Source organism: Chiloscyllium plagiosum, chromosome 26 (genome assembly GCF_004010195.1).
Source record: "Chiloscyllium plagiosum isolate BGI_BamShark_2017 chromosome 26, ASM401019v2, whole genome shotgun sequence".
Classification (NCBI taxonomy): Eukaryota; Metazoa; Chordata; class Chondrichthyes; order Orectolobiformes; family Hemiscylliidae; genus Chiloscyllium; species Chiloscyllium plagiosum.
In genome coordinates this window covers 840633-853243 of record NC_057735.1, presented here as the reverse complement: position 1 = coordinate 853243, position 12611 = coordinate 840633, and the positions used below count along the sequence as shown (strand labels likewise).

The 12611-nt window shown below is 44.5% G+C and overlaps 1 protein-coding gene across 3 annotated transcripts in view; it reads right to left on the bottom strand.

Annotated features, from left to right (window-relative positions):
• Window positions 1-12611, bottom strand: part of foxp4 (forkhead box P4) — a 296712-nt gene that overhangs the window by 199083 nt on the left and 85018 nt on the right. For all 3 annotated transcript variants that reach the window (XM_043716312.1, XM_043716313.1, XM_043716314.1), the window contains exon 2: window positions 6944-7033. In XM_043716312.1, coding sequence (XP_043572247.1) covers window positions 6944-7033 — 90 coding nt within the window. The remainder of the gene's footprint in view (window positions 1-6943; window positions 7034-12611) is intronic.

Genomic DNA, 12611 nt, shown 5'->3' with positions numbered 1-12611 from the left:
CCGGGTGCTCCGGTTTCCTCCCACAGTCCAAAGATGTGCAGGTCAGGTGAATTGGCCATGCTAAATTGCCCGTAGTGTTAGGTAAGGGGTAAATGTAGGGGTATGGGTGGGTTGCGCTTCGGCGGGTCGGTGTGGACTTATTGGGCCGAAGGGCCTATTTCCACACTGTAAGTAATCTAATCTAATCATGTTCTGGACCTAACTTTATATCACAGCACATTTAGCTCCCACACCTTCAATCCCTTCATTCTAGTTGTTTCTCTAAATTGTAAAGCATTGAGGCCCAGCACCGATCCTTGTGGCACACCACTTGAGACATCCAGCCGACCTAAAAAAGACCCATTTATATCTACTCACTGCTTCCTGTTAGCCAGCAAATCGTCAATCCATGCCAGTACTTTACCCTCCGACCCTTTTATTTTCCACAATAACCTTTGATATGTCACATTAATAAATGCCTTCTGGAAATCCAAATGCAGTACATCCATTGGTTCCTCTTTATCTACGAGTTACTTCTTGAAAATATTCCAATAAATTTGTTAAAGATGGTTTCCCTTTTACAAAAACCATGTTGACTCTATCTGATTACTTTGAACATATCCAAGTGCCGTTATATAGCTTCGAACACTTTCTCTGTGTTGAGCTGACTAGCCTGTAGTTTCCTGCTTCCTACCTTTCTCCTTTTTTGTATAAAGGAGTTTCTGGAGTGAATGTAGTGAGGTCAGCCAGGTGGACCTTATAGAATATGAGCCCCCTGATTGGGGCTGTTAACCTGGTCCAATCAGGGAGCCCTGGCTGACTGATATAAACAGGAGTGTCAGACATCCTGTTCACTCTGAGAGCTGGCTCTGAGGGAGCTGGATCACTGTCAAGGACTCTCCATGTGTAGATAAAGGGGGTCTTGGAGATGGGATACCAGCCTCTGTGGAGTTATTTCAGTTAGATTAGCTATTTTCCAATTCAAAAGAAGTGAAGAGTTCTGAATCTAACAAGCTTTGGAAAATTAAAACCACACCCTGACCGTTTCACTGGCTACTTCTTTTAAGACCCTGGTTTGAAATCCATCAGGACCTGAAGACTTGTCAACTCATAACTGCAATAATTTACTCAGTATCATGTCCCTGGTCATTATGGTTACCTTTACAATCTGCTGAAGTGGACCACCAACTGATAACAAAAATGACCAGCTTTTATTCAATTAATTTCAACAAAGAAAAAATGGAGTGGGTTCTTTAAGATTTACTCAATCCATTTCAAGTCATACAGTCATAGAGTTATACAGCACAGAAACAGACCCTTCGGTCCAACTCGTCCTCACTGACCAGATATCTCAACCTGATTAATCTGCCTTTGGCAGCATTTGCCCATATCTCTCCTTCCTACTCATATACCAACCACATTCATCAACCAATGAGGTCTAAGAAATCACTTCCTCTCTGTGAAAACACACATTTACCTGACAGAGAGACACAAAGAGAGAGGTAGAGGGAGAGAGAAGGGAGGGAGAGAGAAGGAAGGGAGGAGAGAGAGAAGAGAGTTAGAGGGAGGAGAAAGATAGTTAGAGAGACGGAGGTGTGAAGAGAGGAAGATGGAGATAGATATAGAGAGGTGAAGAGAGGCAGACAGAGAGAGGCAGACCTACAGAGGGAGAGAGAGAGAGAGAGACAGATAGAGACAGACAGGAAGATAGGGAAGAGAGGTAGACAGAGAGAGTCAGAGAGAGAGAGAAAAAGGGAGAGATAGGGAGAGCTGGGGAACTAAGAGAAAGAGAGAGAGAGAGATAGGGAGAGCCAAAGGGCTGGATATTAACTGTCTGAACTGCTAGCAGTCGATGAATCCAACAGCGTGTCAGGAACTGGAAGGACGGGGTTGTGCACTGTGTTTTTCGGTGATTTTTTAACTCAGTGACATTGTTTACATCTGACTCCTTCACCAATTAGATGCAGTGGGCATGATGGCCACCCATTCACCCATTTCAGCTTCAATATTTATCTTAAGTCTCAATCACTCCTTTACCACCATGAGCACATGCTTTGCCTTTTATTCCGGGCTCCCTCACAATCTGTTCCCCTTGTTCCTCCTTCCCCTCTGTTAACCGCATATAAAATATATTTTTCAGCCTTGTTCAGATCTGTAGAAGAGTCATACCTAAATGTTAATCCTATTTTTCTCTCTCTATAAATGTTGCCAGATCTGCTAATTTTCTGTTTATTTCTAGCCTCTGTAGCATTTTGCTTTTACCAGAAACTTAGTGATGGAGTGTCAATGTGCGAGGATTCTGTGTTGCTCAGAGCTCTCCCTGGACATGATGCTGCTGCTGTGACCCTGTGAAGACAGGGAGATGCTGGCAACATCCAGGTGGGACTGCAGGGAGCTCAGAAGGTCATATATTACAAGATACCAGGATAGAAACCTGGCCAAAGGGGTAGGTTTTAAGGAGGAGAGATGTGTAGAGAGGAAATTTCACAGCTTGATGTCCAGGCAGCTAAAAGCACAATCACCAATGGTGGAGCAAGTAAAACTGGGGATTCTTAGGATATCACAATTAGGACATTACAGGCTATATATAAATGCAGGGCAGTGTTAGTGGAATATATCATCAGCAAAGGTTCATCCATTAAGTATAGACAACACAAAACCAAGTAGATGAAAGGGCAGGATGTTCCGCTATTCAATAGGATCCCAGCTGACAGGTCATTCCCCACATGTGGCATAGTTAGATGATATCACGGCATATGACATTCTAATATAAAGCCACTCTATGTAGCACCAACAGGATTAATAGCTCCAGGAATTGAAGTAATGATGATATTGGTGCGAGTGATACTGAAGATGATAGCAATCATTCTGGGCTGTTCTTGTGTCTTTACTATTGGTGGTCAGGAAGCATAGACTGGAGATGATGCATAAATCTGAGATCTTAGAGCAATATAAGTGGTTAGTGCTGTAAGTAAACTGCAAGATATCTGTCCCAAAAAACCCCCAGTCTTGATAGCTTCCAAGGGTGAATAAATGATTTATTTATTATTATTTGCATTTTACAGTGAACAAAGAAGTAAACTACAGTGAGAAACTTCAACAGTCACCAAAATCCAGTGCCATTTTGAATAGTTTAAGGATAAAAAGGATGAAAGTTTTATCTGGGAGAGAGCCAGCTCACCAACAATACCTGCACCCGTTCCCCTCTCCCACCTCCTTGCCTCCTGCACCGATGCCACCAACATAGGAGTTGCCACTCTTTAGGCTCATCTCACCAATGCTGATGCCACCGCCAATGCTGGGCCCCATGCTGAACCGTCACAAACGAACGTCTCCAGCTCTACTGCTGCCTCACCAATGCCAGGAGAGCCTGCTCTGGGCTGACTCCAATCAGGAGTCACTGGCTCAGCTGCCAGACCAGATCTCCATCATCACCAAGGATCCCGCTCCAACCGCCCTCCAAGAGACGTTGCCATCTTGAAACATTTTCCACCACTGCCACCTCCGAATGCTGGAGGAGCTTTGCCCCTGCCGCTGCCATGGCCGACCACCAGGAGGATGGTCGCTGCCACTGTTGCTGCCTCCAGTCACCATGAGGAGCCATATCCACCGTCATCTCCAACCTCCAGGAGGAGAAGCAGCCATTCAGCATGTGGCCTGCTGTAGCTGCCGCACTGATTCTGGTGTCTGCCCCACCGCGAAAGGAAAAGAAAAGTGAAAAGGAAAAGAAAGAAAGCAGCGGGAGTGGATGAGCCCCAGGCAGCAGCCCGCTCTCAGCCCTGTTACTCTGGGGAACACTCAGATCATACAATCCAGGCAGTGATATATTCCCCCAAAACCACATCAGAGGTGACAACAGTCTTACACTCCAGCTAGATCCCACATCTCCTCTTCCAGAGAAGACACGTCATAATACCACTGAACTGTGCAATGGTGAGTGTTCATCCAGGTGGTCAGCAGCTCTCTTGAACCGCACTGCCCCTGGGAAGGTGGTTGTTGCTCGAGCTCTACAATACGTGCTGGGTCCCACACCAGGTGCTGGCTGTGGATGGTGCTCACAGAGGAGGAACTGTAGGCTTACAGCAGAACAGGCAAATGGTTGGTTCTCCTCGGGCTCTCCCTGTCCCTCCCCTCCCATCCCAGTAATTTGTGATATGAGGACGCGGAGGTTCCTCAGACACCGAATGTCTTTGAGTGAAGGATTTCAGCATGAGTCTCTCAGGTTGCTCATCAGACCCTTAGCCATTGTCTGAAGATTAATTTCACACTAAAAGGCAGCAGAGTGAGAAGCTCATTTACATGCCTTAGTGCCACGGATGTAATGGGGGTAGAGGCAGGTTGACCCCCACCATCCTCCCTGCTAATTAAAGAGAAACAAGAGAAGGCCATTCACCCCTTCGAGCCATAGACTCCATGGTCATCAGGAACATCCTTCCTGCATACACCGGTCTAGTCCTGTTAGAATTTTATAGATTTCTATAAAATCCCCTCTCATTCTTCTAAACTCCAGTGAACACAGTCCTAACTGACCCAGTCTTTCTCCATACATCAATCCTGCCATCTCAGGAGTCAGTCCGGTAAACGTTTGTTACTCTCCCTCCATCGCCAGATTATGCCCCTGCTGCCACCAACCTCACCACAGCAGAGGGCACTAGATTCCATCCAACGAGAGGCTCATCATATTGGAATTTAACTACTTAGCTCACCGAAGGCCCTCTCCTCAACCACACACAACTCTGCAGAGAGCAGGGAGTGAATGAGACACAATCAGTAATACCGTGCTACAAACTTTAACAGAAGAGATGTGGATAACTGTCAGGGATTGTTTTCCAGGATCTCTTGCAAACACGAAGAGAAATTAACAAAGCCTGTTTTAAAATATGCAAAGGAGACCCGTGCTGAGATTGTCTGAAGTACTTGCTGTGAGAATGGACAACTCACAAGATTCTGTGAGTATTTTGTGTATAGGATGCTCAATGAAGAACAGGAGACATGGAGCTCTGTTTCCTTGCTGCGTCTGGGCTAGTAATAGTTGACACTGTCGATGACCTCCCATCCTGACTGGAGCAGTAACTTCCAGGAGATAGGGTTTCCGTGTTGGGTGTAACTGGGCAACTGCATCTTAAATACTCATGAAATGAAACTGTTCTGTTTGTGCTCAAATATTAAAATCATTTCCTATTGTTCCAACCGGACAGTGCAATAGAATATAATTAGTTTCAGTTTCTCGGTGTGTTGATACGATAATGTCATGTAGTCTCAGTAAAGCAGCTGAAAATGGTTTACACCAAAAACCTCAACAAAGGCTACCAACCCTCCACCAGATTTAAAAACCTCTGAAAATAGCATCAAACATCTCTACTGAACCATTTAGAGATACACACTGGTCCATTTCTCAGCAAGGGAAGCACTTTTTGAATGGCAAGAATCTTTTACAACATTTTGACTGGTAACTGGGGTCCTATTGAATTCACAGCAACTGGAATGGCTTCAGGGAGTGCAGTAAAAGGCCAGGGATTGGATTTCATCAGCAACACTCAATCCTCGTTCGTTATATTCAACGTATCAATGGCACTTCTCGGCATACACCCTTATGACATTCTGTAGTGTAGGCGCAGGGTCCAGGTTTGTGATTTCAAACAAATAGAATCATAGAGTCGTACAGCACAGAGGCAGGCCCTTTGGCCCAGATTGGTCCGTGCCGATCAAAATGTCCCTCCACCCTAACCCCATTTCCCTGCACTTGGCCCATATCCTTCTAAACCTTTCCTATCCATGTATTTGTCCAAATGCCTTTTAAATGTTGTTAATGGACCCACCTCAATGACTTCTGCTGGCAGCTCATTCCATATGCATATCGCCCTCTGTGTAAAAGCGTTGCCCCTCAGGTTCCTTTTTATTCTTTCCCCTCTAACATTAAAACTAATGCCCTCTAGTTCTCAATTCGCCATCCCTGGGAAAAAGACTGAGTGCATTCACCCTGCCTATGCCTCTCATAATCTTATACACCTCTATAACATCCCCCCTCAATGGCCTGTGCTCAAAAGAAAAAAGTTGTATCACTCCCTATAACTCAGACCATTGAGTCCTGGCAACATCCTTGTAAACTGTTTCTGCGCTCTTTCCAGTTTAATAACATCCTTCCTATAGCAAGGTGTCCAAAACTGAACACAATACACCAAGTGTGACCTCACCACCACTCTGTATAACTGCGACACAACTTCGCAACTTCAATCCTCAATGCCCTGACTGATGAAGGCCAGTGATGAAACCTTTTCAATAAGTTTACAGCTGAGTTTCCATTGGAGTTTGTTAATAATTTTCTGGGAATGACCTCTGCTAACCAAGAATGGACAGCAGCAGTAGTTATTGACCAGGAACCAATAAAAATGAATCCCAATAGAGTGTCCTTCATCAGAGCCACATTCTCTCAAATGGATGGTGCTCAACCTGTTCAAATGGTCTCACATGAACGGGATGGATAACTGCAGGCAGGCAGCATTGCTGCATCCTCCTGGGAAAATTATATGTTGGTTCCTCAGCCAATTTCCAGGATATTGTTTTCACTATCTGACTGGTCCGGTTGGCAGCTCCTGTAGTGTGTGTGTGTGTGTGTGTGTGTGTGTGTGTGTGTGTGTGTGTGTGTGTGTGTGTGTGTGTGTGTGTGTGTGTGTGTGTGTGTGGTGTGTATTTGTGCATCTCAGTGTCAGCTCCTGTACTGTGTGTGTGCGTCTGTCTGTCTGTGTCAGCTCCTCTATTGTGTGTGTGTGTGTGTGTGTGTGTGTCCCAGTGTCAGCTCCTGTACTGTGTGTAAAGGGGAGTTATTGACTCCAATGTGTGTCTCAGAGACAGCTCTTTCAATGGCGAGTACAGATTGCTCATACATGGCTGGTTGGGCATTAACATTGCCCATTATCTTACACATGCTAACCAGCCCTGTACCCGGTTGATGTGTTATACAAACCTGGACTGTCTGCTGTTGCTTGTCATTGGCTGGAGGAGAGTTGAGGCCAGTTGCCTGTTGCAGGAGGAGTTGTCTTGCTGCTTGAAGAGCCTGGAATCAAAGAGAAAGAAGGAAAATGAGGAAAAGCTGTTGATACCAAAACTTTTTAATTATTGATATACATTGGATGAGTGATCAGATGTTAACAGCTAACACCATCAGGTCATCTGTAGCCTAACATTCCCACCTGTATCCGATCATTCCACCTGTACCTGAGCATTCCCACCTGTATCTGACCATTCCCACCTTAATGTGACCATTCCCACCTGTATTCGAGATTCCCACCTATATCTGACCATTCCCACCTGTATCTGACCATTCCCACCTGTACCGGAGCATTCCCACCTGTACCTAACCATTCCCACCTGTATCCGACCATTCCTACCTGCCAATCCTATGCAGCGGTTTCTGGAACGTTGCTATTAACTGCACTGCGGATAAAATCTTTGCGAACTGTAACTTTTAATCTTTTTGATTCAATCTGTGATAATATTTGGTAAATTAGCTACAATTTCACGTCACATTTAATTTCATATTCAGGAGACATTGCTAAAAGTCCGGAGTGTTACATACGCCACACACACGGATTTCAGTGTGCAGGGTGAGAAATGATTCACATGTTCATGGTTACTGTCCTCAGATCCTCTGAGATCAACAGCACCAGCAACTTCCAGGCTGTTTCCTTAACCCCAAGTGGTTTCAGAGAGAAGTAGAATTATCTCCAATGTTCTTGTACAAAATGCTCCTACTGCAGACAGCCTGGGAACAAGTCTAACCACAGACCCACTCTCTAATCTTGCTGCATCAACAGCTTTCATCTCTTCAGCATCTTTGACCTGAGACAACATCTAATGTGTTTCACATGAGTATACAAAAATCCACAGCAAATCAAAGGAGCTAAAAAGGCAAGTCATATTAGATCCAAAATGTTAACTGTTTCTTCCTCCACTGAGTTTCTCCAGCAATTTCTGTTGTTTTGGATTTTCAGCATTTGTTGTATTTTGTTTCTATTTGAAATAACAGAAGGAATGTTCACTAGTTTGGCCAAAGAGCTGAGCTTTATAGACAAGGAGAGAGAGAACATGGAAGACAGTTTTAACAAGGGAATTCTCGGATAACAAATAATAGCAGCTCTCATCAGGAGAAATCTGAAGGAACATTTCCATGGGAAAGTGACAGCACCAACAATGAAGGAGTTTTATGCTGGTTTCTGTATTCTGTAAAGGTATTTGGTTCAGAAAGAGGAATCAGTTTAGAATAATTAAGAAGAACAGGCCAGATTAAAGTTGTACCTGGTCATTAAGCAAGTGGCGCAGGACAAATGCCTCAACCCGGAGCCCTGGGTTCAAGTCCCACCTGCTTCAGAGATCTGTCATAACAGCTGTCGGAACGGGTTGATTAGAAATATCGACATGGAGTTCATTCGAGTACAGAGATCACACCAATATCTGAGAAATCGCTGTTGTTTAATGTCTAACAACAATACAGTGATTGCATTCCTTAACTGCTTGCAATTCAACATTATATTTCACATAAAGGCTGCACAGACCAGGCATCTTTAGTGAAGGTTGTGAGTGACTATTACATTATGAAGGATGCTGAAAGCGAAGATGACAGTCAAGGTTTAGCAGTCCCTCCTGGTGGGTTCATGTAGAAAACATTGATATAGAAAAATTAGAAACTTGGAGCAGGAGCAGGCCATTCGGCCCTTTGAGCCTGCTAAGCCGTTCAATATGTGGGTGTCTCTACAGCCCAAGAACTGCAGAAGGGCTTATGCCCGAAACGTCGATTCTCCTGTTCCCTGGATGCTGCCTGACCTGCTGCGCTTTTCCAGCAACACATTTTCAGCCCAAGCACTGCAGCAATTCAAGAAAGCAGCTCCCTACCAGGACAATAATGGATGGCCCAGCCAGTGACATCCACATCCCACAAGTAAAATGATAAAGGGAAGCTGTTAAAGATGTCAAATAACTGCAGACCCATCAGACTGACACCATTATCTCGCAGCTGATGAGGAATAATCTGCACTTTCTCTTTGCAAATGTAATGCAGTAAATGTTGGTCAGCACAGAATGAAAAAGGGCTGATACTTTCTGAAAACACATCTGAATATTTTAAACAAAGTGGAATACTCCATTAAGTCAAACAAAAAATCAAGAAGACAAAGGGGAAAAGAAATAACGTACATTTATATAGCATCTTTCACATGTCAGGATGTCTCAATCTGCTTTCTAAACAATGAACATTTTTTTAAAAAGAACTGGTATCACTTTTGAAATGTGAGGAACTTGGCAATTAATTGGCGCACAGCGAGCTCTCTCAACCAGTAATGAGATCACGATGGGATAATCTGCAAGTAATCCTATTGAAATATGCAGTATATATTAGACTGACTGAAGCTGTTGACTCAACCAGCCCAGCGTGCCTGAGGGATAATCAAGTTCTGGAGACTTCACTGATGATTACCCTGAGGGATATGGTGGACAGATTCTTGATTTCCCAGAGATTTATGGGATAGAGGAGTGGTCAGGATGATAGGATTGAAGCTGAGGATCAGCCATTGGGAATGGCAGGACGGTTCAATGGGCTGAATGGTCTACTCCTGCTTCTATTTGTTTTGTCAATTCCCCCACCTCATCTCCGAAGCAATGACCATGGGACCTTTTACATTTACCTCAGAAGGCAGACTCACTTCAAAACCTAAAGTTCAGCTTAAAAAAACGCATCAAATTTATGAATGTACTTGGTCACGATTGTGTTCGGAGTAAACCTGAGAAAGTGATGGTGATTAATGACATTGCCCTGAGGTAGCGGAAGGATCCAGCCAACAGACATAAGTGACAGATCTCTCACTGATTTAATTTAGCCCAAATAAATATAAAGTCTGACACAGTCGATGATTAAAATACATGGAGTTACTTTACATAATGAATTATATTGAACAAAGCAAGTGGAACTTGAAGGAAGTCTGCTAGTGATTATACCTTTCAGATCCACTCTATTAGGCCATAATATACAAAGGGAAAAAACAATAAAGATGAACAGTATTGCATTGTTTTGGCACCTATTTTGACAACCTAAACAGCTTTACAGCCAATGAAGTGGCTGTTGAACTAGAGCCACCGGTGTAATGATGGAAACAGCTGATCTACCTCCAGCATTGCAGAGAAACTGACGGTAAACTGAAACTAGGAGAAAGTGAGGACTGCAGCTGCTGGAGATCAGGGCCGAGAGTGTGACGCTGGAAAAGTACAGCAGGTCAGGCAGCGTCGGAGGAGCAGGGGAATCGACGTTTCGGGCATATAGCCTTCTTGGTGCTCTGCTCAAAAGCTAGTTGGAGTTTGTTTCTTGGAATTGGTCACTCAGTCATTGAGAAATAACCTAGTCCCTGAGAAGGATGCAGAGAAGGCTCCAATCAGTGGGTCTCTTGTGTCAATGGGGAAAGGTTTGCAGGGTAGATACCCATTAAAACAGTCATTGAAAAGACACCTGACTCTGCACTGAGACCAATGGGAAAGAGCAAACCTGAGACAACGTTTCATTTGAAACCAGGTTCACAGGATAAGGAGCTAAGATTACAGTTAGAGAGAAACAAGACCATTGTCAGCAGTCTCTGTCTCTGTCACATCTGTTTTGATGATGTCACCTTCTGTAGGGGAGGGGCCTCAGAAATGTACACCTTTTTCCTCAACTGAGGATTCCCCAGCACTGTGGTTGACTGGGCCCTCAGCTGAGTCTGACCCACCTCCTGCACTTCAACCCCCTACCACAACAACGACAAGGTCCCCTGCTCCTTACTGACCATCTCACCGGCATACACATTCAGAGGATCATTAGCCACCATTTCCACCACCTCCAGATGCCTCTAACAGAGACATATTCCCCTCCTGTTCCTTGTGAGTATTCCACAAAGACTGTGCCCTCCAGAACACTTTGGTCCACCCCTGCTTCAATCCCAACAGCTACCCACAGCCCCATGGCAGCTTCTTATTCAATCTCCGAAGATGGAACACCTGCCCATTTACTTCCTCTCTCCTCACTATTCAAGGCCCCATACACACCTTCCAGGTGAAGCAGTGATTTACTTACACTTTCCTCAATCTAGTCTTCTGTATTCACTCCTCACAATGTGGCCTGCTCTACACCGCTGCTCTTTTCCAGAACATGTATGCTCTGTCATTAAAAATGACCAAGAACTTCAGTTGCCTGCCATTTCACCACACCACTCTGTACCACTGTGTACCCCTGTGTATCCCTGTATATTCTGTGTACCACTCTGTACCACTGTGTACCCCTGTGTAGCCCTGTGTACCACTCTGTACCACCATGTACCCCTGTGTAACACTCTGTATCACCGTGTACCACCGTGTACCCCTGTGTACTACTCTGTACCACCATGTACCACTGTGTACCCCTGTGTACCACTCTGTACCACTGTGTACACCTCTGTACTCTGTGTATCACTCAGTACCACTCTGTACCACCATGTACCACCGTGTACCCCTGTGTACCACTCTGTATCATGTGTACCCCTGTGTACCACCAGACCATAAGATATAGGCGTAGAATTAGGCCATTCAGCCCATCAAGTTTGCTCTGCCATTCGATCATGGCTGATAATGTTTCTCAGCTCCACCCTCCTGCCTCCTCCCCATAACCCTTGGTCCCCTTACTAATTAAGAACCTATTTATCTCTGTCTTAACCCCTGAAGTCCAACTATTATTCTTGCAAACTTATTTTATACCCCACTAGGTCAACATGTCTTCCTGAGGTGTGGTGCCCAGATCAATGCACACTCTCCAAGGAGGGCCTAACCAGGGTTAGACAAGATGGACAACCTCTCTCATCGTTTACCTTAATCTGTGTAAGTTGACATATTCACCAATTCCTGTTTTTTAAGCCAATATCTGATAATCCTCCTTTCGGAATACAGGCAGTTCATAAACTGATGGCAGCAAAATTAACTCTTAGAAACCAGAGATCCCGAAAAACAAGTGGATCCCTGAGCATCAAAAGGGCCAATCTGCTGAACGTGCCCCTGCCCTCCCTCACAGGGTCCTAATGTCAACAATAAAAGTGAAATCTTTAAATGTAATTTGTTGAAATACAAGTTCAAGAAACTATATAATAAAAGTTTCAGATCATGACAGAAATCGCCTCCCCCACTGAGTTCACCCAGTGCCTCGTGACCCCACAGCTGCCTATCCTCTTTAAATCAAACTGAATTTGATTTCAAAAATTAGGTTTATCTCTTTATTGCCTTCTCCCCCATATTTCCCCCAGCACCCTGACCTCAAACACCCAGTGCCAAACCAATCTTACTGACCCACTGACTTGCTACGCTGACTCACCGTATGCAGACTGAACTGGTACCTCCCAGTAAAATAACCAGGCATCTCGCTTTCACACACAAACTCAGTCATCAGTGATGCCAGTGAAATAACTATTTGTATAGATCACACATTACTGCACTCAGCAGACATCTACCCTGATTGTAGCAGCTTAACCATAAGCTAACCCTTAACTCAGTCTCAATACCCAACCCGTACCCCAACATTAACTTAGTCAACGTAACTCCTAAGTCTTTAACCCTAATCATAAAATCAAACTTGAACCCAACTTTCAAAC